The 26,528-nt window shown below is 51.1% G+C and overlaps 1 protein-coding gene across 1 annotated transcript; it reads left to right on the forward strand.

Annotated features, from left to right (window-relative positions):
* Positions 1 to 1,439: 1,439 nt before the first annotated feature.
* Gtpbp1 (GTP binding protein 1) lies at positions 1,440 to 25,326 on the forward strand. Its single transcript, XM_052160685.1, has 12 exons — positions 1,440 to 1,673; positions 4,540 to 4,651; positions 11,020 to 11,200; positions 11,664 to 12,012; positions 16,574 to 16,697; positions 17,670 to 17,784; positions 19,409 to 19,553; positions 19,672 to 19,854; positions 20,563 to 20,698; positions 21,158 to 21,336; positions 22,571 to 22,771; positions 23,827 to 25,326. Exons 1-12 carry the CDS (start codon positions 1,482 to 1,484, stop codon positions 23,917 to 23,919), a joined length of 2,010 nt encoding a protein of 669 aa, XP_052016645.1. The 5' UTR covers positions 1,440 to 1,481; the 3' UTR covers positions 23,920 to 25,326.
* The last annotated feature ends 1,202 nt before the right edge of the window (positions 25,327 to 26,528 follow it).

A 26,528-nucleotide genomic window follows, 5' to 3' on the forward strand; every position in this document is an offset into this window, starting at 1 on the left:
TGGGATTACAGGCATGCGCCACGCCCGGATCCAATTGAATTCTTAATACTCAGAGATTCTGTCAGAACCCACAAATTGAGGATTTCAGTCCACAAGACTACCTCTCATTTTAGATGTCAGTTAGGAGTCCAAATCTCTGGGGCTGGAGATATGGCTCAGAGGTTCAGAGCACTGACAGGTTTTCCAGAAGACTGATTCCCAGTACCCATATGGAGACTAACATTCGTCTGTGACTCGAGTCCAAAAGACTTCCGGGGCTCTATCTAGACACTATAGGCCCTGCATAAAGGTGACACACACACACACACACACACACACCATTCATACTCACAAAAAGCTCATCACATACATCCTGTGGTTCAGTCCCTAAATTTCCCATACTTTCTCAGGCGACTGCTCTGTTTTATCTATTACCAGGACGAGTGGCCAGGCCCAGTCAGCATAATTAGACCTTGGTAAAAACCAGAACTTACCTAACCAAGTCTAGGTTTTTCAGACATTTGAAACAGAAATTGCGGGCACACGGACAGTTTTTTGGACTGGAACTTTGCGCAAGTGGCAACTGAAAAATTAAGCTACAAGAAACTACCTTGACAAATTCTAGACCTGTGGGTCAGCTGTTCACCAAAAACGTGCTCAGGGGATTTACGCTGGTGTTTGGACTGTCAATTTCTGCCCCTTCTGTTCACTCAATTGCTCTCCGATGAGTCAATGAATGGAGCTCCCTAAGGCGAGTGTTTAATTAATTGTCTTGGTCTGGCTGCTATAACATTACAGCTCCTGGAATACATAGCATCGATTCTACTATAAAAATTGCCTTGTTCATGCCAGCACGCCGGATATAGTATTGTAGCAACTGCTTTCAATCATTCCGAGTGCCAGGCTCATTTTGCAGTTTACTATCTGGGTGTGCGGCGGCCAGACGCGCGGGACTTAGGGAGGACAAGATTGGGTTCCGCCCTTGTCCATCATTCTGAGACTCCAGGCGGGACAGTTTTGCAGTATAATTTGGAAGCTGGCCCCGCCTCTGGAAAGTGAGGACGGAGCGCGCGGGGGGGGGGGGGGGGGGGGGGGAAATGAGGGGGCGGGAAAGCATGGATGTCTCTTTTCATTGGATTGCTGTCAAGTCAGTCAAACCTCTGCTTCGCTCCCGTTGGCGGGAAGGATCCAGGCAGGTAGCGTGCATGCTGTGTTGGGCCCCCACCAGAGGTGGAACCAAGGCTCCCGACCACTAGGACTTTTGTTGTATGGGTTTGGGTCTCATTAATTATTCATTAAGTATTTGAGAGAGTTGCAGCGATTGGTAGCTAACAGACTGGGTCGCCTGTGTCTCTGTTAGAGATACGCGACACCCTCGGGAGGCGGGGAAAGGCGCGCATAAATTATTCCAATAAGAAGGGGCGGGGCCAAGCATAAATTAGTTAAATGAGACAGGGAGGGAGGGCGGGCGGCCGGCTGCGAATTAGCTTAAGTTCTTAAAGATGGCGGCGGAGCGGAGTCGCTCCCCGGTGGACTCACCAGTGCCGGCCTCGATGTTCGCCCCCGAGCCAAGCTCTCCAGGGGCGGCCCGGGCCGCCGCGGCTGCGGCCCGACTCCACGGCGGCTTCGACTCGGACTGCAGCGAGGACGGCGAGGCACTCAACGGCGAGCCGGAGCTGGACCTCACCAGCAAGGTAGGCCCGGGAGGCGGCGGCGGGGCCAGGGGTACGCGGAGGGGCCGGGCGGTCTCCGAGGCGACGGCGGGCAGCCAGCTGTCCAGTGGCAGGGCTCATAGGAGCGCCGGAGGGACGCAACCCGCCCACCTGCCGCTTTCCGGGACCTGTGGGGCCCGGGCCCACTCTCCGCACCCGGCAGCGTCCACCCGGCCTCCCGCGCTTCCCGCTCCCGCCTCGATCGCTGCCCCTTGGCTCCGCCACGTGGAACGGGGCTCTCGACTCCGGCCGCGCGCCCTGCCACCCTGTCCCCGTGTGGACCAGCCCTCTGTCCCCAGGAAGGGTCTTCCTCTTCTAGAAGCGTCAAGTGTCAAGGTGGCTTAGGCAGGGGGCGGGATACTCAGCGAAGACAGGTAGCCAGTCTAAGGGGCGGCAGCCGTTTCTCTTCCTGGTCTCTGGAAAGGAAACAGAAAGTGGGTGCTCAGTCGGCGAGAATGATGTCCGAGGAGTGTCCACTTTCCGTGTCCACCCAAATAAAATAAAAAGATGGGGCTGACAGATTGGCTCAGCAGGTAAAGGGGCTTGCCTCCTAAGTTTGCCGACCTTAGTTCGATCCCCTGGTCTCACCTAGTAAAGGAGAGAACTGACTCCCACAGGTTGTCCTCTGATGTCCACACGTACACCGTGGCACTCGTCGCCTTCCCCCACCCCTGCCTTCCTTGTTATAATTTTTTTTAAAAAATAGGCATAACCCTCAGTCTTGCCACTTAGGAGTGGAACCACCTCTTGTATTCATGGAATAAGAAAGGGCGTCTTTAAATAGTGCCTTTTGCGTTGTTGAAAAGGTAGGCAGAAATTAAGATCTCATCATTTACTTGGTATTGTGGAAAATAAGAAAGTAACTACAAGATGTTACTGGTGTTTAGAAAGTGTCTAACATCACTAAAGAAACTAATGCCACAGGAGGGACCGGCTTCACTTCCAGGCTTCCCTTCCAACTGTTGCCATTAAAAGGGTCTGTGACCTTAGGAATCTTTCTTAACCTCTCTGGGCCCCAGCTAACCCATCAAGAAAGTGCAGATGTGTTGCAAAAATTAGAAGAGGTTGTTAAGAGCCATTATAGTACCAGATGCATATCAGAGACTCGGTAAGTGTTTGCACTAGGTAGAAGAGGATCCCCCGCGAGGATTGAACAGCAGCTGATGGAAGATAGAGCGGCCCCACCCCCTGCCCTTTGTAGGATAATTACAATAGAGATTTTACGGTGCTTTGATGTCTGTGGTCATACTATGCTGAACGAGCCTCATCTCGTCTGATCTCCGAAGCTAAGCAGGGTCTGGTCTGATTACTACTTGGATGGGAGATTTTATGGTGCTTTGAAAATATGACATCTCACACTACTACATAAAATTTGGCTCTACACTGGAAGGAACCTTTCCCTGAAACCTAAGGAAGCAGTTCCCAACTGTTCTTTCTACTTCTAGTCTCTGCTGGGCCCTCGGAAGCCAACTAGCTTCTTTTTGTCATGATGGTCCTGTCTAGTGCCTCTAATACTATAAATAAGGGTAGCCAAGCTCAGGGAAACCTCCATCCAAGATGCAGGAGACAATGTAACACTGGCAGCCTCTGAGCTACAATTATAAGCTCTGATGAGTCAAATGGCCCCTGTGGGAAGTGTACTGACTAGATGTCAGTAGTAGTCATGGAGCTGAAGAAACCTGAAAACTCAGTGGGAAATTGGGGCAGAGTTGGGAAGAGGGTGGTACCTCATGGACCATTTTAGTTAATTGCCCTGAGTAAGGGACAGTTACTTCATCAAGGAGCTGGGGAAATGAGGGTGTGTGTGTGTGTGTGTGTGTGTGTGTGTGTGTGTGTGTGTTTTGAAAACAAAAGCTGGCCATGTGGAGGAGAGACGGGTGAATTGAATATATTTTGGTCCTGCAAAGAGTAAACATTAGATATATACTCTCACTATACCTAAATGAGGGAGTTAAGGTTCTGAAAGCTTCCAGCAAGAAAAACAGTTACTGATGAATGGTGTGAGATTCATGCAAGGTTTTTGAAGACTGGTTGAAGATAACTGAAATGCATGCTAGTTGAGCCTGGCCTAGATGCTTTTGCTTTGTTCTGGACGTCTCTAATTCTATAGCCTAGGCTAGTTTTCTTGCCTCAGGTATTCCAACACTGGTATTAGAGACTTGAGCTAGCCCAGATGCTTTATGTTACTCTCTAGACTAGAAGATTGAGATTCAGAAAGGTTATGTTCTTTGTCCAAGGTCACATAGTGGCTAGAGAATGAAATCCACTTGCCTCATGGCAGTGGCCTTCCCAAGTAAGTGGCTGATACTTTGTTATTGACAGGATTTGCCCAGCTGTGGTTCTAATAGCACTAACCTTAGCAGCAGCAGGGTTTGGATGACAGAGATGGCCTTCTGCAGGCAGTTTTCACTGTAGTAAATGAGACAGCTTAGACAAGGTGAACAGAATTCTTTTGTTATTATGAGAGCACTGGGCTGTGGGTGGAGGGCCTGCCCTTGAACTCCTGATGCACACTGCAGGCAAAAGACCGTGTAGAAGTGCAGAGCACTGAAGACACTGAGCTTCCTCAGTGTCAGACCATCTCCCTTGTTTGGGACCTAATCCTCTTGTGAAGCACCAGGAAGCAGGCTGTGTGCACCTCTCTCCTCCTGCAGGTTGTGGCACAGACGCATACTCAGTGTATCGTCTGGGTCTTGTCAGGCTGTTTCAGGAGAGACTGGCGAGTGTGTGATGGGCTGTGCAGCTGTGTCCCATTAGGGTGACCTGGGGTCTGGTCAGGCTGCTGATCAGCTTTGGCTGTGGCACTTTGTAGTGAGTGCGGGTCTAAGGCTGTTGGTTTCTCTTCTAGCTGGTTCTAGTGAGCCCTACATCAGAGCAGTATGACAGCCTCCTTCGGCAGCTGTGGGAGAGGATGGACGAGGGATGCGGAGAGACCATATATGTCATTGGGCAGGGATCAGGTGAGCATAGTTTTCCTCTCCTTTGTTTGAAACAATTATTTAGTGCACATTTCCCCACCACCACCACCCTTTCCTCTCCCTTGTCTCTTGTGCGACCGGCCACACTGTAGTGCCTGCAGATCTGTCTGGAGGGAGGGACCAGCAACTGAACACCAGTTCCTATGTTAGCAGTCAGGGCAAATTTGGGGGTCCACTTGCCCAGGGGGCCCTAGAGATACTTCCTCTCCACCTCAGATTCCTCATTGGCATACAGGGAATTGAAGCTTTAAGCAAGGAAACCTTTTGTCTAAGGTAAAGGAGCAGATCCTAGCTAGGTCTAGAATCGAGTCTGCTTCCACTCCAGGCCCTGTCTGTGGTTCTTATTGCTTTCTGTTTCCTTTGTGGCTGAGAATCTCTGTGGTTCTTCTTGAACCCACCAAGGAAAAGACACTCAGAATTCCTCCCTTCTGTTGAGTGACTGTGGCCCAGTCCATACTGACCGCTCCGTGTGCATAGCTGTGATAACAGAGGTCCCTCCTGGCCCCTGGATCTAGTCAGGCTTGGAGACTTGTGACCATTCTGATTATTGTCCTCCAACCTACTTGTTCTTTGTAATGGAGCTTACAGTTTTAGAGAAAGGCTGACCCCATGTCAGAGTCCCAGATGAGATTATGGAATTGGTTTTGTCCCGTTCCTACTCCACCCTCCGGTCACTCATAGTTTTATACTCTCAGTGCTGTTACCTACCTACTGCCTTCATCATTCTTGCATTATCTTTGCGGAAATGAAAACTGAAGTTGAGGATCGCTTGGAAGAAGCCCAGGCCAGGCCTGTGTGCATTATTAGGGCAGTTTTCTTTGCTTAGCAGACTTGTAGAAGGGCACAGAATAGTTCTCTGGCAGGCTGAGTCTGAGTAAAGGAACTCTTACAGGCTTCTGCCAGGCTTAGGAATGCATGCCTGTGATCCTACCACTCAGGAGACTGAGGCAGGAGGATGGCCAATTCCAAACATCTTGTCTAAAAATAAAAATATAAAAAAGGCTGGAGGGGTAGCTCAGGGGCAGTGCTTCTTGTGCAAGGCCTCGCCGAATCCTCAGCACTGGCAGAAAAAAAAATTGTTCTTCCACTATTTGACCTATGGTGTTAGGGATCTTGCAAGTCTTGATACTTTCCAAAGTTCTTTTAGGTGCTTAAAATTTGGTTCGCTGGGCTTGTAGGTTAACAGAAGAAGGCTCATCTAGTGTGTCCAAGGCCCTGTGCTCTATCCCCAGCAATGAAAACCCAAACAAAGCAGAATAAAGCTGGTGGTCCTCAACCCCAAGGAGGAAAGATGACAACAACCAGGACAAAGTCTTGTTTTCTGCATCCTACCGTGCCTGCTGCCTTATCTCCTTTCCCTCCCACTCCAGCCAACCCTACGCCTAGAAGAAGGCATGGTTTGAGAGATAGGCTAAGGGGTCACCTGTCAAGGGAGGGAGGGAAGCCGTCAGCATTGCCAAGTGCTGCTAGGCAGCAGGTTCAGAAAAGGCCTTGTGTACTTGGTGATAGGAAATTATTCATTCCTCGTGTAAGCTTGACAGGTGCGTCTCTGGCCTGCCTTAAGAAGACAGACTACTCATAGGTCACTTCCTGCGTTGTAGGAAACCACATAAAGGTCAGTTTTGACAAGTGGTGGGGCAAGTCTTTAAAGACCCAGACTTCTCATTATTTATTTATATGTTTGTTCATTTGTTTTAAGAGGGTCTCACCATATAATTCAAGCTGGCCTTGAATTCTTGATGCTTTGACTTTGGCCTTCCCCAGCTATGCAAAGTTTTTCTCCCATCCTTTAATGCAGTCTGAATTCTACCATACCCACCAACTCATATCTAATTAACCCTCCTTTGGGAGATAAGATATCAGATACTGGCCCATCTCAGCACACAACAGCATTAGCCACACATCATCTTGGTGACTCCTGCTGCTGGATTCTTTGGAGGCAGAGAGATCTGAACTGGTTAAACAAGTTGAGCATCAAATAGAACTGAGTCAATTACAAGGCCCTCAGAGGTCAGCTTCATCTCCAGCTTCTCCCGTGCGAAGATGTTTGACCCTTCCACTAGGGTCTTCCTCTGTAGCACTGGAGACAAGGAGACCTTCCTGGAAGAAATATTTCCCAGATAAACATATTAAAACTATGTACACAATCCAGGGGACTGTGTGCTATACCTGTGTGTTCTTCATTTAAGGTTAATTTTTTTGTTGTTTTTTTTGTTTGTTTGGTTGGTTGGTTGGTTTTTGGTTTTTCAAGACAGGGTTTCTCTCTGTGTGGTCCTGACTGTCCTGGAACTCACTCTGTAGACCAGGCTGGCCTCGAACTCAGAGATCCGCCTGCCTCAGCCTCCCAAGTGCTGGGACTACAGGCGTGCGTCACCACGCCCGGCCTTTTTTTCTATTTTTTTTTTTTTTTTTTGGTTAATATTTTAGGAAGCAAGTCAATAATGGTCCGGTGGTTTAGGGTCTGGAACCTAGAAGGTCTGGGTTTACCTGTCGATTTTTTTTTTTTGCCTTAAAATGCAAGGTAATGCTGAGCTGGAGAGTGTAGTGCTCCTCAGAGGTCTCAAGTTCAGCCCCCTATGCATATTAAGAGGCTCACAGCCACCCATAACTCTAGCTCCTGGGGAATCTGATACCTGCTGGACACCAACATGCGTGTGCCCATTCTCCCACACACATTTAATTAGAACTCAAATCTTTATAAATAAATAAATAAATAAATAAATAGTAGGAAGATATGAGTGATAATCCAGGAGTGACCATGGCACAGAAGTGTTCGTGTTAGCATTGCCAGGTTTTCAGGGTCCAAAGTTGTAGCTGACTTATGAGATTGTTTTGCAAAGAGAACCTGGAGTATCTCTTAGACGTCAAGACTTGAGAGCTCCGTTGGAGGTTCCAGCGGGGAGCGCAGTTGTTTCATTAGACCCATGACTGCAAATGGGTCTCTGTCAGGAAAGGTCGTCCTCTTCACTGTGCAGTTTCTGGAGGGACGCACATGGAGCACTGAGAGAGGGAGGGCATCCCTGCTTAGCCAGCCAGATCAGCCTAATCAACCCTGGTGATCAATGGAGTGACAGATGGCACAGCAAGGGACACAGGAGTCAGCAAGAACCACACGAGGGAGCTGCTTCTGTGGGAGCAGTGTGAGTGGGCAGAGGAAACCCCACGCCCAGAGGCGTGGAGGCAGTGGAAGGCCAGATGTACTCTAGTAAGGAGAGGAGAATATGAGGTCAGGAGGTGGACAGGTAGGCAGTCAGGGTTCAGTTATGGTCCTTGAATGTCATGCCAAAGAGCTGAGACTTGAGTCCCCAAAGCCTAGGAAGCTGTCACACTGGAGTAAAAGAATGCTGTGGGAAAGGTAAGCGAGCTGGCAGGACAGAAATCTGATGAGGGCCTGCATGGTCTTGAGTAACTGGACTCTGGCTTTTCTCCTTGGCTTTTGTCTACTCCTAACACAATGAGAGTGGTGCATGCTAGACCAGGATAATGTGACCACCCATGAGCTCTGATGGTCAAGGGGACATTGGTGCTGGCCCTAGCTTAGAAAGCAGCAGGGAGGTAAATAGGCTGGTGAGGATGACAGTTTTCCCTAGTTCAGACGGTAGTAGATTTCCGCTGTTCATTCAGAACCCTTCTGCCCTTTGCCCTCTGCCCTCTGCCCTCTGCCCTCTGCTCTCCCTTGGTTCAGTTGTTTTACATTTTCTATGCATTTGAGTGATTAATGTAGGAAAACTATTCACCAGAAAATGGTTAAGATATGGTTCCCATCCTCAAGACACTTCTGGACATGTGTCTAAAAACACCTTTGCACAAGGGCAAGGAGTGGCAAATGTGGCACGGAGGGCCAATGTTTGTGGGGCCTCTGAACAGATGCTGATGGGCTGCTGTCTAGGGCTAGAGGGTAGATGCTAGAACTGTCCTGGACCTAGGATAAGCCCCATCCCCACCCCTGGGACATTTGCAATGGGATAGAGCTGAGAAGGGGAGTCTGTGTAAAGGGTGTAGAATGATGGGGGCGGGACTTAAGGGGATTGAAGCTGGAAGGAATTCTGTTGGTTCTAGAAAGTCATTCAGAGATTTTGATGTGAAAGTGATGATGTAAGCACTATGGTTCCTTTGGGAGCTTAAATGTGTGGGTGCTGTGTTGGACGGGCTGTGGGGCGTAGCACAGGGGGAAGGCACACAGACTAGATTCAATGAAATCAATTATTCAATAGAATATGGGCCCAAATCAGGCAGCAAAAGAACACCATAAACAACTGGGATTGGCAGGGCTGGGCTGATGAAAGGGTTTTGCTTGAGGCTGGAGAGATGGCTCAGTGGTTAAGAGCACTGACTGCTCTTCCGAAGGTCCTGAGTTCAAATCCCAGCAATCACATGGTGGCTCACAACAATCTGCAGTGAGATATGGTGCCCTCTTCTGGTGTGTCTGCACACAGCAACAGTGTACTTACATATAATAAATAAATCTTTAAAAAAAAAAAAAGAAAAAGGGTTTTGCTTAAGTATGCATAGAAGCAGAAGCAAAATTCTGTCTTTATTAGAATGGGGACAGCAAGAGAAAAGGAATAGCCCAGACAGAGAAAGTGACAGCCAGTGGGGAAGGAAAAGAAAGCATCCAGGTTTGGAACCGGAGGACCCCAGTTTACAGCCTCCCATCCCTGAAGGATCTGGTTTCTGTTTACCCGGTTTGTCTTCTCTCCCTCTCTTCCTCCCCTCTTCCCTCTTTCTGTTTGTCTGAGGGGAGCCTCACATTTATGATCCTCCTGCTTCATCCTCTCAAGTGCTGGAATTGTCAAGCTGTTTACTTCACTATTAAAGGGTTATAGGGAGCGTACAGTGCTTTATGTTAGTGTGCCATTGCTTAAAGGGTGAGGGTGAGTCTGAGTCAGATTTTCAGGGCTTCTCCTAAGTCGCTGGATTCCATGTGGAGCGTAGAGGGTTGCCAGGGCTAATAAGAATGTCTTTGCAGTCTCGACAGTGACAGCTGAGGCCACAGAGAGAGATAACTAAAGAGAAAGTAGGGGGAAGAAGCGGGTCTTTGGTGGCTGTATTGGCAGAGGCTGGCATTCAGGGGGATGGGAATGGGAGACATCAAGAGATCTCTGACTGGCTGGTGGACAGGGCTGGAGCCTGGCGATGCTTGGTGACAGCAGCTCATCTAGGAGTGGTCAGGTCAGAGCACCAGAGGAGTATCAGCAGGGGTTGGCTTAGCTTCTCAGTTCCTTGGTGATCCCAAGAGTTGAAGAAATAGTTGGTAGCTCAGAGTGTGAGCAGAGATGACAGAGGAGTGCCTTTCCTTTCCTTGGAACAGATGAGCTCGCTTTAGGGAACCAAAAGAGAGGGGGGAGGAAGAGGGACAGGCTTGGCCTGGTAAGGTATCTGGGTGGTGAAACAGAAGAGGGTACCCTGCCATGGGGTTTACTTAGAAGGGGCTGAGGGAGGGTGGGCAGCGGACCCTGTGCTGCATGGATGCGCGCGCATGAGCCCTGCTCTTCACAGACTCTAGGAAGCTCATTGCTCAGTCTTTTCCTGGCTTCCTTCACATCCTGAGCTCCAGTTCTTTTTTCCAGCTGGTGGCTGGATATGGTACCTGAGCCATCCTAATTCAAAACTGCCCCTCCATCTTCCTGCCCTCCTTGCTTGCCTAGGGCATTGGAATTCCTCCCTTGCTGGGTTCCTGCTTCTGGCCTCTTGCGTATTGCCTGGGTCTTCCAGCTCGCCTCATTCTGACCATGTCCTTGTTCTGCCTGACCCTGTGTGTGCTGCAAGCTAGTGTCATACCAGGCTCCACTTCGCTGTCACTCCCATCACCGTCCTGTTCCTCACACCCGTGCCTCTTCCCGGTCCCTGACTGCTCGTGGTCTGCTAGACTTCTGGCTTTGCTTCTCTGGTGCGATGTCTTTTCTCTACATGCTCAGGTCTCAACTTGTAAAGACCCGGTTTGCGGTCAGCACGCTGCAGCCTCCCTCCACACCCGAGACCCTGCTGCGGCGCGTTCTCTTCCTTCAGCCCTACAGGCTAGTGCACCAAGCAAATTAAGATTAATTAATTTCTTTGTTTCTCCCTTGGGGCTGTGCGCTCACTGAGGGCACCCATATTCCCAGCACCTAGTATGAAGCTTGGCATAACTTCAAGGAGAGGCTCAGTGACTCGTGAATGAATTTACTCAGTGCCCAGATACAAGGGGAAGCTGTGCCCTGCCACATTAACTCTGTGTGTGCCTGAGTTGCTGTTTTTCTGCAGTGCCAGGAGGGAGTCTGTTTAGGTAGAGTTGCCTGGCTGGCTTCTTAGCGGGCTGGTGGGTCAGGACTCCCTCTCCTGCTGATTGATGTCTGGGCTCTTGTCACCAGATGGGACTGAGTACGGGCTGAGTGAAGCTGACATGGAGGCCTCCTACGCCACAGTGAAGAGCATGGCAGAGCAGATAGAGGCTGACGTCATCCTCTTACGAGAACGCCAAGAAGCGGGTGGCCGTGTGCGTGATTACCTAGTCAGGAAACGAGTCGGAGACAATGATTTCCTGGAGGTCAGGTAAGGTCTCAGAACACTTGCAGGGGCCCTGCTGCATGACTTGTGGTGGGGGCTGTGTCACTTGCCTGTCAACTCTGCCTCTGCCTAAGATGGGAAAGTACAGGCACTCATGGTCTTGGTGATTCTGCTCTTTGATTCTGAGTTCCATGTCCAGATTATTTCATCTGGGATGTGTGGGAGAAGGCCCAGCCCTACATTCTGTGGCCACCCTGCTTGGGATGCTGGAAACCAGGAGCTGGGGAGATCCTCTGTGCCTTCCATAACTGGGGTCTTCCCAAAGCAGGGGTTCAAGGCTGTTAGTGTTAAAGGAGCCAGATTCCTCCAAGAACATCCCCCGCTGTGCTCCTCCTGAATAGAAAAGCCTTGAGCCAGGGTGCTGGGGTGAGCCTGTGCTCAGGGCCCAGTCTCTGGCTGAGTAGTCTCTTCAGGAACTAGCTCTCACATCAGGTTCCTGTCCACGCAGGGTGGCAGTGGTGGGCAACGTGGATGCTGGCAAAAGCACACTCCTGGGAGTGCTAACCCACGGGGAGCTGGACAATGGCCGTGGCTTTGCCCGCCAAAAACTCTTTCGCCACAAACATGAGATTGAATCTGGTCGAACCAGCAGCGTGGGCAATGACATTCTGGGCTTTGACAGTGAAGGCAATGTAGTGAACAAGCCTGACAGCCATGGTGGCAGCCTCGAATGGACAAAGATCTGCGAGAAGTCCTCTAAAGTGATCACCTTCATTGACTTGGCTGGCCATGAGAAGTACCTTAAGACCACTGTTTTTGGCATGACTGGCCATTTGCCTGACTTTTGCATGCTCATGGTAAGTGTGGGATTTCCCCAACCAGGGGATCTGGGGATGCCAAGCAAATGTTTGGGAGCCTTCAGAGACTGGAACCTGCTGGTAGGGGCAAGTTTGGGGGTCTCAGGGAGCCCTGGTCCTCTGAGCTCTGCTCTTCTCCACAGGCAAACCGTGACCTCTCCTGCATTTAGAGCAGAGAGGGGCCTCTCGATACAAAGCACAGTCCCGTGCAGATTTCCTTTTTGGAAAGGCATAGAGGCTTTCTCCTTATTTTGTGCCTTCAGAATGTTTCTCCTTCACCTTGGGGTACTTCCAGAGGGGTGACCCCACGTGGCACTCTGAGATCAACCTGGGGAAGAAAAGGGCACCTCACATCAGGAACCAAGGGTAGCAATCAGCAGGGCCTAAGGTAGTGTCCACAGTGCCTACGAAGGAGCAATGGCAGCCAGTGTACAGCTCTTCTGGGGAAGCTGCTGTGGGCCTGGCCCTGTGCTCACCTGGTGGCACACACGGTGGGAAGTCAGCCTCCCGGGTCCCAGGGCTCACAGAGAGCTTGGGATTTGGTGCTGGAGCAGCTCATGGGGGGGGGGGGGGGAGCATCACTGCCAAGGAGAATGGCAGAGGCTTGGCGTGGCTTTGTGCGCATGTGCTCTGCTGCGCTCCTGGACCGCTTCAGGGGAGCTGGAGGGAGAAAGAGCGCGTGCACCCATGCAAGTGAGCCTTCCTGTCACAAATCCTTCTGAAGCCCCTGCGCCCTCCTGCTCCCTCAGCTGCCCGTGCTAATAAGTGTGGTAAACACAGGCATCTGTTCCTAGGAAACTTGCTCAAGTTGCCCCACAAACAGGTTCTTAGGCCAAGCCTCAAACTGCAGAGGAGAGGGAGCAGTGGGGACGCCCAGCCCTCTCCGCCTGCTCGTCCTGGGGTTATAGCAGCCACTCTCAGAGGGCTGCTACTACTCTTGACTGAGGAAAGCTGCCAGACCAAAAGGCATCCTCAAGTCCACAGAGGCCATGGCACTTTGGCTATTAAGAATTTGGAGGGTGAGAAAGATGTCTCAGTGAGTAAAGGGCTTGCCAAGCAAGCCTGGTGACCTGAGTTTGACCCCAGCACCCACACAAAGGTAGGAGAGAGCGGACTGTGCCTCAGTGTCTTCTCACCTGCTCTGCCTGTGTGACCTTGGAGTGCATGCACATGGCAATAATAATTTTAAATTTTTTTTTTTTTTTTTTTTTTTTGGTTTTTTGAGACAGGCTTTCTCTGTGTAGTCCTGGCTGTCCTGGAACTCACTCTGTAGACCAGGCTGGCCTCGAACTCAGAAATCCACCTGCCTCTGCCTCCCAAGTGCTGGGATTACAGGCGTGAGCCACCACGCCTGGCTAATTTTAAATTTTTAAATCTCCTTAATTTTATGTGTCTGAGTATTTTGCCTGCACATATGTCAGTATCCACAGAGGTCAGAAGGGATGCCAGATTCCTCAGAGACTAGATTATAGACAGTTGTGAGCTGCCTTGTGGATGCTGGGAATTGAAGCATCCACAAGGCTGCTCACAATTGTCTATAATCTGGAAGAGTAGCCAGTAGCCAAGTACTCTTAACTGCTAAACCATTCTCCAGCCTGTAGTAGTAATAGTAGTAGTAGTAGTAGTAGGAGGAGGAGGAGGAGGAGGAGGAGTGGTGGTAGTAGTAGTAGTAGTAGTAGTAGTAGTAGTAACTATTATCATTCAGGACACCCAGGGCTATACAGAGACCCTGTCTCAAAACAAAACAAAGCAAAACAACAAAAAAAACCCTATTATTATTTTTAAAAATCCTATCCTGAATGTATTTTTAATTTTAATTTTATTTTGGTTTTGGTTTTTCAAGGCAGGGTTTCTCTGCGTACGCCCGCCTGTCCTGGAACTAGCTCTGTGGACCAGGCTAGCCTCAAACTCACCTGCCTCTGCCTCCTGAGTGCTGGGATTAAAGGCATGCACCACCCTGGCTGTGTTTTTTAAACACGAAGGGTTTAGAAACCAACTTTTTTTTTTCCTTTTTCGTTTGTGTTATAATAAACTAGCATGTGTAATAACTGTACAACTTGTGAGGTTCAGTGTATTTCACTGTGTGTACAGTGTGATTGAACCATATGAGCTAGCTAGCGTCTCTGGAGAGACATGTTCCTATTGGACCCTAGCCTAGTGCATCTCCTTGTCATGTCTTTACTTAGACTCGCGTTCCTCAGACAGTAAGAAGCCTTTTCTAGCTGAGCTGTAAGAGTAAAGACAATGGTGAGATAATCTTCACTCCAGACCATATTTCCTGTCTGTGTTGTAGGCCACCATCCATTTATTAGACTTCTGTAGACATCAGTATAACTTCATTTCAAACCTTATTTTAATGATGGTTCTTAAACATTTTAACCTCCCTTGCAGCCCACCACCCAGTAGAGGTAGTGGAAAGGAAAGGATACAGGGTAGGAGAGTACGGGTGCGGGTGTGTGTGTGTGTGTGTGTGTGTGTGTGTGTACCTGTTTGGAAAGGTTCTTTGGAGCAACTCTAGTCTGTGTTGTCTGGAAATCAGCAGTTCACAGGTCAGCAGTGGCAGCTCAAGCCACTCATAAACACCTCATGGATACACCAGCAGTCCAATTCGATAGTCGGCTTAGCAACTGTGGTGACACAACCTAACAGAGACAGCCAGGCCTCAGCCTTGACTCCAGTCAGCAGGAGGGTCCAGCAGGAAGACCAGGAGAAGCTGTGCCTCTCTCAGGGAAGCGACAGTCAGCGAAGACATGAGACCCACAAGCACTGTACAGCCAGCTGTGCCAGCAAGCCAAGCTCTCTCTCCGTCATTCTGTGGGGTCCCGTTTATATCCCCCAAACACCACGTGTCCTCCACATGCCTTGCCTAAGCATGTGTCATGGCTCAACATGTGCATCCAATTAACCCAAATCCTGGGAAGTGGCAAGAAACTGCAGCACACCATCAGAGTTTTTTGGTGCATTTCACTCTATGGAGTCCCAACAAATGCAGCTCACTATGCAATGTAAGGCGGACCAATACATGTGTGTAGTTAGCAAAGAATCCTTCATCCCGTGTCCTTTCACACGCTTGCTTCAGCAGAACATCCTCTCTCCCGTGTTTGCTCCAGCGAAACGTTCTTCTTAAGTGGCCTTAGCCTTTCACATCTGTGTCCACTTTAACGCAATGTTGCTTCACGTGTTTGTCCCTGGAAAACACCATCTGGCCAACTTTCCAGAAAACCCTCAAGTTTCCACTTCACAGCAGAGAAATAACTGAGCGTGCTGATGGCTTGTGCCTAGAATCCCAGCCCTTGGGAGGTGGAGGCAGGAGGATCATGGCTTTTGAGGCCAGCCTTGGCTACATACTACACTGTTTCTCTTTCTGGAGACGCTCCTGCAGGCTGTGGGAGCAGTGAGAGCTTCACAGGGAAGGCATCCTGGCATGCTCAAAGTGCCACACAGGCCCAGGGTGGCAAGTCTCTCTCTTAGGTCTGTTTCAGTAAGCATTCGCTCACATAGTGCACGAAGAGAAGGCAATGCGGAGCCCAGCTCGATGGCTCAGGCTAGAGGTGTCTGCTGCCTAGCCTGACGCCTGGGAAGCATCCCTCCAAGAAACAACTCCACAGGTTGTCCTCCCTTCTCCAGACACCACGGTGGTGATGGCGTGCCTCACCCCCTCCAAGGCCCCAAAGCAGCGGAGAGCATGTCCCTTCCTTGTTTCCTGTCAGAGGCAGCCAATAGCTTTAATTTCTTGTGTTCCTGCCAGAGACACATTTTTTAAGGTTTTGTTTTGTTTGTTTCTATTTATAAGCATTTTGCCTGCATGCTTGTATTTGTACCATGTGTGGGGCATCCTTGGGTCACAAGAGAGGGTAGGATCTCTTGGAACTGGAATTTTTGACAGTTGTGAGCCACCATGTAGGTACCAGGAATTAAACCTTGTCCTCCAGAAGAGCAGCCAGTGCTCTTAACCCCTGAGCCATCTCACCAGCCCAGGGAAACAGCGTGCTCATACTGACAAGTGTTCCATTATGTCAAGCATCAGGCGACCTTCTAAAGCAGAAATGATCAGCTAGTGATATGTTCATTATAGACCAAGGATATTAAACCGAATGCACTTCAGGGAGTGCAGATGCTCTGCTTCCCAGACTGTCTCAATTGTCTGTTATTGGTTATAGGACTCCTCTGGGTTTTTTGCTGTTGGTTTGATTTGAGTTTTTGTTTGTTTGGTCTGTTTTTTGCAATACTGAGAACTGAACCTCAAGTCTGTGGTGCTAAGCATAGTCTTCCTCTAAGCTACACCCCAAACTTTTGTTGCCTTTTCTTTTCTTTCTAGACAGGGTGTCATTGAGTTTCTCACGCTGGTCCAGAAGGGTCTCTGTAACCCAAGCAAGCCTCAAGCTCAGGCTTCTGAGTGGCTGGGGCTGCAGGCTTTGTCACCTGCTTTTCAGGTGTAAGTCCCCATCCCCAGGGATCGGTTAGATGAATTGGCCCAGCCCAGCTTTCACCAGCAGGCTGGGGTCCGCTGACCTCCCAGCAATCTCTTCCTCCTACTGACAGTTCCTTTCTGTTGTGGCAGGTGGGCAGCAATGCTGGCATCGTGGGGATGACCAAGGAGCACTTGGGCTTGGCATTGGCACTCAATGTACCTGTGTTTGTGGTTGTTACCAAGATTGACATGTGCCCTGCCAACATCCTTCAAGGTGAGTGAAGCGTCCAGCTGCAGCAGCCTCTGGGGTTGCGGCACTGCATTCCACATGGACTGCTTCAGAGTCTCAGACAGCACCTTCTGCATCCTCGTCTGTGCTAGATTAGCTTCGCTGTCCATCAGCCAGAGTCTGTTACTTCTTCCTCCCTTCTTCAGCTCTTGACTAGAATTTCCCTCTGCTCTTTTCCCTCCCGCTTCCAAGTGCAGGATCTATGGAATCTCTAGTCTGCCACCCCTCCCCCTACACCCTTTATGTCCCCAGCAGCAGGCATTGGGCTGCACCATTGGAGCAGGGTGCGTATGGAGGAATTTGGGCAGAATCTGGTGGCCTTTAGCCACCAGAGATTTCACACCCACAGGCCTTGGGACGAGGCTTCTCCATCTCTCCTCTCCTTGGTGCTACAAATCCAATGCAGCATTGTCCCATTAGAGGTTCCCGGAAGAATGGTCTCTGCAGCCAAGCCGGGGTGGTGCACACCATCAGTTCCAGCACTTAGGAGGCAGAGACAGGTGGATCTCTTGAGAGTTCTGTGCTAGCCTGGTCTACAGAGTGAATTCTAGGACAGCCAGGGATATACAGAGAAACCCTGTCTCAAACAAAACAAAAAACAAAAGGGTCTTGCAGATTTGTGAATGCCCGGGATCTTCCAGAGATGAGACCTTCCAGGAAGCAGAGCATTGTGGGAAAGGACATCATCCTCGGGAGCCCAAGTCACTTGTCTGTGTGTCTAGACTCATGGCCTTAGAGAAGGGACCCACGCATGCTCTCTGCATGTATGCTGGCAGCATGTACTCACCCACCTTTGGTCATCCTTTTTGCTTCACCAGGCATTATGGCATTTAACACTGGTCCGTCTGTCTGTCTTGTCTCCTGCTTGCATCAGTGTTAAGTACACCTGTCTTGCCCTGGAAGTCTGGCCAGAGAGAAGGCTGTGTCCCCTAATTCTGTTCCATTTTACCCTTTAAGAAACCTTGAAGCTACTACAGCGCCTGCTGAAGTCACCAGGCTGCCGGAAGATCCCTGTCTTAGTGCAGAGCAAAGATGATGTGATTGTCACAGCCTCCAACTTCAGCTCCGAGAGGTAATGGGGGCAGGACTAAAGGGTGGAGAAGCACCTGCTTCTAAGCAGTCACCCTTGCCAGCCCAGCCAAAGTGAGCTATAGGCCTTAAGCAGCCAGTAGGCATGAGGCCTCATGGGCATAGTTCGAGGAAATAGAAGGATGTCTTTGCAGTCTCCTAGGCCAGCAGTGTTATTTGGAGCCTGTATCATGTGGCTCACATTCTGAATTACTAGCCTCTCAGGTTGGAGTACCAGTTGGGTCATCAGCATCCTTACCTAGGAAGTGGAAATATTATTAACTTCCTGGACTAGCTGGAGTTCTCTAGAAGCAAAGAACCAATGGAATGAATATATACCACATGGGATATGTTAGCTTGGATTACATGCTACAGGCCAATTCTTGATCCAGTCAAGGCAGCAACCATAATTAACCCTCTGAGGGGGCTTGGGCTCTGGACGTCCTGAGCACAGAAGGCAGCAGCCTGCAGCCAGCTGGGGAACACTGTCTTTTTATGACTCACGTCTTTTTATACTGTTTCTCAAAAACACAGGTCAGTTTTAATGACCTTCTAATCACAGGTCAGTTTAGCGTACTTAGTGAGCATTTTCATTGCATAGATGCTTATTAGGCATTGTTGTACCAGGTTCTCTTCCAGATGTTAATGCATCTGGATTCTAGAGATTAACTTGAACACGGTCTAGAACTCTTCAGCTCATGGGACAAAGATTATCTTGTTGTTGTTTGTTTATTTGTTTGAGACAGGGTGTCTTAGGATTTTAGTGATTTGAAGAGACATCATGACCAAGGCAACTCTTATAAAGGAAGACAATTAATTAGGGCTGGCTTACAGTTTCAGAGGTTTATTAGTCCATTATCATTATGGTAGGAAGCTTGGCAGTATGCAGAAAGACATGGTGCTGGGGGAACCAAGAGTTGTACATCTTGATCCACAAGGCAGCAGAAGACTGTGTCACGCAGGGTGTAGTCTGACCATGGAGGCCTCAAAGCCCAAGCCACAGTGACACACGACTCCAACAAGGCCACACTTACTCCAACCCGTAGTGACACATGACTCCAACAAGGCCACACCTCCTACTAGTGCCAGTCCCTGTGGGCCAGGCATTCAAATACGTGAGTCTATGAGAGCTAGACCTATTCAAACCCACATGGGTTTCTCTGTAATACCTTAACTGTTCTGGAACTCCCTCTGTAAACCAGGCTGGGCTTGATCACAGAGATCCAACAGCCTCTGCCTCCTAAGTATTGGGATTAAAGATATGTTTCACTACCACCCCACCCCAAGATCATCTTTTGATAACAGTCCCTTCCCTTTGGCCATAGCCAGGGCCTTATTGGGAGCAACCTGCCCCCTGACTTGGTCTGTGCTTTAGAGCAGCCTGGCATTTTGCCAGTTTCTCTAGCCTGGAACTGTGTTCAGTACCAACAGTTGTCCAGTGAGGGGCTATGTCTCAGGGGGACAGCCCCACTCCAGTTCCTTAGAGTCTAGCCAGTGAGGTACTCCAGAATGGACAATTCCTGATCTCAAGACAAGTAAGTCACAGAGAGTATAGCCAAAGGGACTGGGTGACAGACGGCGGTCTTGGCTGCCCGAGCACTTCTCTTCCTTATTTCTTCTCCATTTAGGATGTGCCCAATATTCCAGATCTCCAATGTCACAGGTGAGAACCTTGATCTGCTCAAGATGTTCCTCAACCTCCTGTCCCCCCGCACCAGCTACAAGGAGGAAGAACCTGCTGAGTTCCAGATAGATGACACCTACTCTGTCCCCGTAAGTGCCTCTGACTGGACTGCACAGGGTGTGTGGCTGGTGGGCACGTCCTGTTCTAACCTGGGAATGAATCTGTGGTGGGGATGGGCGTACTAGGCTTGGGTCTTCTCCTTGGCAGGGTGTGGGGACGGTGGTGTCTGGGACCACACTGCGGGGCCTGATCAAGCTGAATGACACTCTGCTGCTGGGCCCAGACCCCTTGGGGAACTTCCTGTCCATTGCTGTCAAGTCAATCCATCGCAAGCGAATGCCTGTCAAGGAAGTGCGGGGCGGCCAGACAGCCTCCTTTGCACTGAAGAAGGTGAGTGAAGCTAAAACTCTTCTTGAACTCTTAGTCAGACCATGTAATCTGCTGTCTCCAGTTCTTATGGCTGCATTGCAAGGTGTGGGTTATTGACCCTGTTTTCACAGAGGAAGAGATTGAGGCTCATAGCCTAGGAACCTTTCCAAGCCAGGGCTCCTCCCTGGGACTGTCTGTCCTGTGGGCTCTGCTCCTCCCGCTGTGGCCTGAGCACTTGTCTCTTGCTCGCAGTGCAGTGAGATGGGCTCAGTCCTCCTGCATGTGGCGCCATCCTTGCTAGGTTCGGATGGCTGGGACCTGTGCTGCACACTCTTGCTGCCCAGTCTGCCACCTCCTGGGGTTTGGGGGGAGTGCTCCGGGGCCACCTACCTTCCTGTAAGCCAAAATGACCAGGAAATGTAGCATATGGTGTGTCTTCTCTGGTGGTTATGCATCTCTGATTTCTTCCTGAGTGCTTGCCTGTGCTTGAGGCCCAGCAGCTGGAATGCTGGTTCCTGTGCAGTCTTCCTGCCTCCTAGAGGCTGTGTTAGCTGTTAGCTTGCTGCTCAGTACTGAGGCTGCCTTGTGCTGTCTGCGGTAGATGGTAGTGAGGGGCAGGGCTGGGTTGGAGTGGTCCCCACCCTTAGAGACAGGCTGATGTCTAGGAGCAGGCTGGTAAGCCTGTCAGACACCTCGGTCCCTGAGCTGTGTGCATCTCTTTCCTTTCAGATAAAGCGCTCATCCATCCGGAAAGGCATGGTGATGGTTTCCCCACGCCTGAATCCCCAGGCTTCCTGGGAGTTTGAGGCTGAGATTCTTGTCCTCCACCACCCCACCACAATTAGTCCACGATACCAAGCCATGGGTAGGTGTCAGGTCCTGCCAGCCCTGGAGGTTCTCCCAAAAGAACTGCAATCCTCCCAGTGCCTCCACCTTCAGGCAAGATAGGTCTCTATCCTGTTCCGCAAAGCCACTCGTTCCTGTACTCATCCGCTGAGCAGCACTAGTTGTTCAGTCGTGCGGATGCTCTGAGAGCACACCTGTCCTCGGGCTCCTCATGTGCCAATATTGATTCAGCCAGGTCGTCAAGCGTGATTGTGTGCCTGGTGGTGTGAAGGGACAGTCCTGTGGGAAGGCAGATGTGTACATAGCTCTGCCACGTGGGCCTGGCAACCGGTAAGATGAGGAGGAATCAGGGTCAGATCTGAAAGTAGGCTGCCCTGCTGTACCCACCTCTCAGAGTTCCTGTCCTGCCCTGGAGATAGCACTTTAGCCAGAGCCACAGGGTAGGTGTCCTGTGTCCTGACTCTGGTTCTCCTGGCAGTACACTGTGGGAGCATCCGGCAGACAGCTACCATTCTGAGCATGGATAAAGACTGTCTGCGCACAGGAGATAAGGCCACTGTCCACTTCCGCTTCATCAAGACCCCTGAGTACCTGCATATAGACCAGCGGTTGGTGTTCCGGGAAGGGCGAACCAAGGCTGTTGGCACCATCACCAAGGTATTATGGGGTAGCCTCACCTTCTCAAGGAGGCTCCACTTTGCTCTAATCCAGTAACCATGAGTACCACAAGCTCCTCTTGAGAACCCTGGAGTTGTCTTCACTGTGGGACAGAGGTGTGGTCCCTGCACTGGCAGAGCTGAGCCAATGCTCAGCTCTGTCAAGGCCTAGGCCTGTCTTGACTGTTGAGGCTGCCTTGAAGATGGTGCATTGGAGTATGGCTCTCCTCCATAGGGTGCAACTGGATAGTCCCCGGGGAGCCAGAGTTGGTCTGTGAGGTGCTTGCTCCCTCTGGGTCCTGGGCTCGCTTGGGACGGGACATGCCTGAGGGTCCCACAACGTGATATATCCATTTGGAGTGAGTGCTGGGTATCATGGGCACACGACATGGTTGGAAGGTCCTGTGGTGCTAGAGTGTTTTCTGGAGCCTGTCTTGCCTGCTGAGGACTTCACCGGTGATCTTGGCTGGGACATTTGGTAGAGAATTTGACCCCTGCTCCATTTAAAGGAAGACATAGCTTCCATGTCTGAGACTGGAATGAACCTAGGCAGTCCTGAAGGAGCTGGACTTCTTGACAGTGTGGTAGAGGCTACAACAGCCACTGTGGTATCCTGTGGAATCCAGCCAATCTTTCCTGCTGTCTTTGAGATTGAACCTGGCCACAAGAAAAATTCCGAGTTGCTTCCAGCTGATAGCTTTTATGATTTCTGACAGACGTTTATTTTGTTACTTCAGGGGGTCTAAAGTTAAAGTATGATCCATAGCAGGCTCTGGGCAGCTCAGACCCAGGCTCAGTAGCTAGGCTGAGGCTAGGGTGTCAGGTTCAGAGAGCTTTCTGCAGGAGTAGCAGCTGGACCCAGACAGGGTGGGATCCTCTCCAGGCGTGCGGAGGCAGGGGGAGGCATCAGTACTGGTCCAGGACTCCTGGACACAGAGTAGAGTGGGAGGCCTCTTTGCTCTGCCTCCCGGGATGGCCCTGCCTCTCTCAGAACTGAGCAGGCAGGGCTAGTGAGGTAGCTCAGTGGTTAAGAGCACCGACTGCTCTTCTGGAGGTCACAAGTTCAAATTCCAGCAACAACATGGTGACTGAAGGCCATCCATAATGAGAAACCAATAATAAAGAACCTACGGGCCAAGCCAGAGCGAGTGGGGCCAGAGCGAGAGGGAGAAAGGGCAGCGGGGACGGACTGGGCAGGCAGCTCTGACCTCCTGCTGTCCACTTGGCCTCCACAGCTCCTTCAGACAACCAACAACTCCCCAATGAACTCCAAGCCCCAGCAGATTAAAATGCAGTCCACAAAAAAGGGTCCCCTGAGCAAACGAGAAGAAGGAGGTCCGTCTGGTGTGCCAGCAGCAGGGGGCCCCCCAACTGGAGATGAAGCTTCCTCACTAGGGGCTGCACAGGCTGCCTCGTCCAGTGGCCTCCAGTCGCAGGTAAGCAGGGCCTCGTGTGGCCTCTGGCGTGGTGGTGGGAGCAGCAAGGCTGATAATCTAAGTGGTCCTGATTGGCATTTGATCATAATGAAATAAAGCAGAATAGAAAAGTGTCAAGGTTCCCCTTTTTGTTGTTTTGATTTTTTTATAGGCTCTCACTGTGTATAGCACACTGGCCTGAAATCACTAGGTTGGACCAGCCTTGAACTCGGGACAGTCCTCCTGGCCACCTCAACTTTTCTTTCTTTCTTTCTTTCTTTTTTTTTTTAAAGATTTATTTATTTTGTGTGAGTACACTGTAGCTGTCTTCAGACACCTCAAAAGAGAGCGTCAGATCTCATTATGGATGGTTGTGAGCCACCATATGGTTGCTGGGATTTGAACTTAGGACCTCTGGAAGAGCAGTCAGTGCTCTTACCCGCTGAGCCATCTCTCCAGCCCCCACCTCAGCTTTTCTGATGCTGAGGTCACACATGGGAACCACCATGCCCAGCCTATGCTTCCCCTTCATAATAACGTGGGTGTGCTGGTGCTGTGTGTGACTGAGACCCATCGCAGCCGAGAGACACTGCCTTAGAGGCCCCTGATGCACCTTTCGGCATGAGGGAGATGGCCTCGGTAGGTCATTGTACCCCACTGTTGTACCATCATCCCACTGGCTCACCTGCCTGTTCTTTGCAGTTCTTTCCTGACCTAACTAACAGGCCTGGTGCCAGTCTCCCTGGTACCTGTCCTATGTGTGTCTGTTACTATTGCATGGGACTAGTGTTCCCCTCTTCCACTCCTCCCCATTCTTTCTCCTTCCTCCTGGTACCCCTCAATCCTTAGTGTGACATCCAAGCCTTCTTCCGGGTAGCAGAGCTGCTCTCTGATTCCCAGCCCCTTTGTGCTTCTCTGACTAGCTCCCCCACCGGTACCATACAAATCCATATCTGCCGGCCGGGGAGATTCCATTCCCCTTCTAAACTGGTCAGGGTTGGGCTGCTGCCTGCTCCACTACCTGGTCCTGCTTCAGAGGACCAGCGCTTCTCAAGTGCCTGCTTTCTTTCTTTTAGCCCAAGCCCAGCAGTGGGGGCCGGCGACGAGGGGGCCAGCGCCACAAGGTGAAGTCCCAGGGGGCCTGTGTGACTCCTGCCAGCGGCTGCTGACTGTCCCCTGGTCCACTTGACCACCCATGGGATGGATCCTCACTGCTCACCAGCTGGGCAGAGAATCTTTGACCACCACCGGCCCACTCCGGTCCATAGCCAGAGCATCCTTGTTGCCACACCCCGATTTTCCAGGGGGGATTGTAATTTATAAGATGAGGAGGGACTAGATGTCCGAGGACTGACCGTTTGTCACCCGCCACCTTCCTTACTCACAGCTTTCGTACATCTGGGCCCTTAATTTCTATCTTTTTATTATATATCTGTCCTCTGTGTGTGTGTGTGTGTGTGTGTGTGTGTGTGTATCTATGTGTCTATGTGTGTCTGTGTGATTGTGTGCATGCACACACCTGTAGCGGGTGTGTGCAGGAGTGCAGCTGACCCTGTCAGTCTCCATTTCAGTTCTAGCTGGACACCAGCCTCCAAGAGCTGACTGCCTGCCTGTCCTTCCATCCGTCTGTATTTGTCTCGATGAGATCCTCAGAACCTTTAGGGAACCTCAGAGCCCAAGGCACCTGTCTTCCCTGGCCAATTGCCCTCTTAGCTAGAAGCCCTTCTTTGGGGCTGACCTCTGGGCTTAGCAGCTTCTGCCAGAGCAGGGATTTCCCCCAGTCTATGATTTGGGGAGTTTAATGGGAAATGGTGGCCTCTCCTGTCTCTCCTTTCCCTCCACACTCTTCAGTGGCACCTGTGATGTGTGGGGGCCATGGTGACTGCATTGTAGGACTGCCTACTCTGACTCTTGACCCATGCCGTGGATCCAAAGAACTAGGTGGGCTTACCCTTAGAGACAATCCGGGCTTGCCTGGCTGGCCCTGGCTGCTCTGGCTTCTGTGCCCGCTGGAGGCTCTTCCTGTTTCCACCAAGGTCTCCGGCTGAGCCTCAGGGTTCGGGGTACTAGACTGGGTGCGAGTCTTCCTGGAATCGGGGTTTTGTAGTACCTCCTTTGGTGGGGGAGGGGAGGTGCTCCTGAGTTAAGCCAGGACTGGAAATCCTCCTTTCCCACATGTCACCCCAACACAGCTGCTACAGCCATGCCACATAGCAGTGAAGGGCCTGAGCCCAGATGCTCCAGTTGGGGTATACAAGGGCAGATGGCAGTGCAGACTCTTCTAGCCATCAAAAGCACTGCTGCTGGGTCAGGGCGGGGTGGGCTGCCCAGAGCAGTGTGGGCACAGCCCTGCACCACTGCCTCAGGCTGGGGTGCTCCTTCTCAGCCAGGATAGATCCATAGCTGGCTGGGGCCCTCTACAGCCCCACTCCTCTCCCAAGCTCTCTCTTGTCCTCTGCTCCTGACTGCTCTCCCCTCCCTCCCGCCCTGTCCTTCCAGCTGTTTCTAGTTACCACTGCCCTGTGGCCATGGACTGACCAGACCAGCATTCACAATAAAAGTTTGTTCTAAGTTGACAGTGTCATGTTCCCTGCCCAGCCCTCCAGGTGGGGTGCTGCCACTGGCCTGCTGAGGTTCTGTCTGCCCTGTGCACCTGATGGAGCCGAGGGGAGCAGAGCCTCCAGGAGCCCCTCTTCCACAGGAGAGTGCTCCACTAGCTGTCTCCTCACTGTACAGACCCCTGCTTCCAGGTTGTGTGGGTTCATTGAGCGTGTGTGGGAACCAGGTGCCATGCACAGGTCGACAGCAGTGTGGTGCCACCTGGGTGGGCTTGCTCGGCTGGGTGAGGACACTGCCGCTCAAGGAGGGGCTGCTGCTGTGGCGTTAGTTCCTGCTCTCCCTGCAGCCTTGCCCAGCTGATGGCCAGTCCTCCCCTGCACTGTCCACATGTGCTTCGTGGCTCTTGTTCACTTAGGCTGGTGCCTTTGTGGTAATGGGGCCTTAGCATGGTGGTGCATGGCACAGTGGCAGCTGTGACTTCCTATACCAGTGGGCCACAGTAGAACTTAACATTAGTGGTCACTAGAACTATTGTGTTCAGGAGTCATGCCAGTCTGGACTCTGCCCCTCAGAGAGGTAGGTTTGCATATGGCCCTGGGAGCTAACTGGATTTAGTGTTGAACTGTCATTAACAGGGACCTCAAAGGTCCTTGCAGACCTCAGCCCCTCAGCTCTCCATCTAGGGAAAATACCAGCCATCTGTAGTCAGTAAAGAATAAAGATGTTCATCTGACAGTCTCGTAAGTGTAAGGCCCAGCGGTCTGTATATGCAGCTTGTGTGTACAACATCTTTTCTAGAACCGGCTGCGGGGTGGGGTAGGGTGGGGGTGACATCGTGTATAGCACACTTCAGACTCATCAGGGCCTGTGCCATGGTGCAGGGGTGTATTTGGCCAGGTTTGGGAAGAGTTAGGGAGATAATGGCGTGAAGCTCAAAAGGTGGGAGGCCCAGAGGATTTGAACATGGGCCGGTGGCAGAGGCGGAGCCCTGGTGGTATGGACAAGGTACAGGGTGTTTGCTGGGACCCTGCCTTCCCCGGTGCCTGTTTTTTGTTTTATGCCCTTGCCGAGGTACAGATCTAGTGTCCCTGGGCTCTGGACCAAGCTCTGGGCCAGCTTGTACTCTAGCCAGTCCCCACGCCTCCCTGCTGACCAGTTCCTGCCTTTATTGCCTCAGCCTTGGCAAGGGCTAGATCTGAGCAAGATGCCGTCGTCAGGA

This window comes from Apodemus sylvaticus, chromosome 17 (assembly GCF_947179515.1).
Source record: "Apodemus sylvaticus chromosome 17, mApoSyl1.1, whole genome shotgun sequence".
Taxonomy (NCBI): Eukaryota; Metazoa; Chordata; class Mammalia; order Rodentia; family Muridae; genus Apodemus; species Apodemus sylvaticus.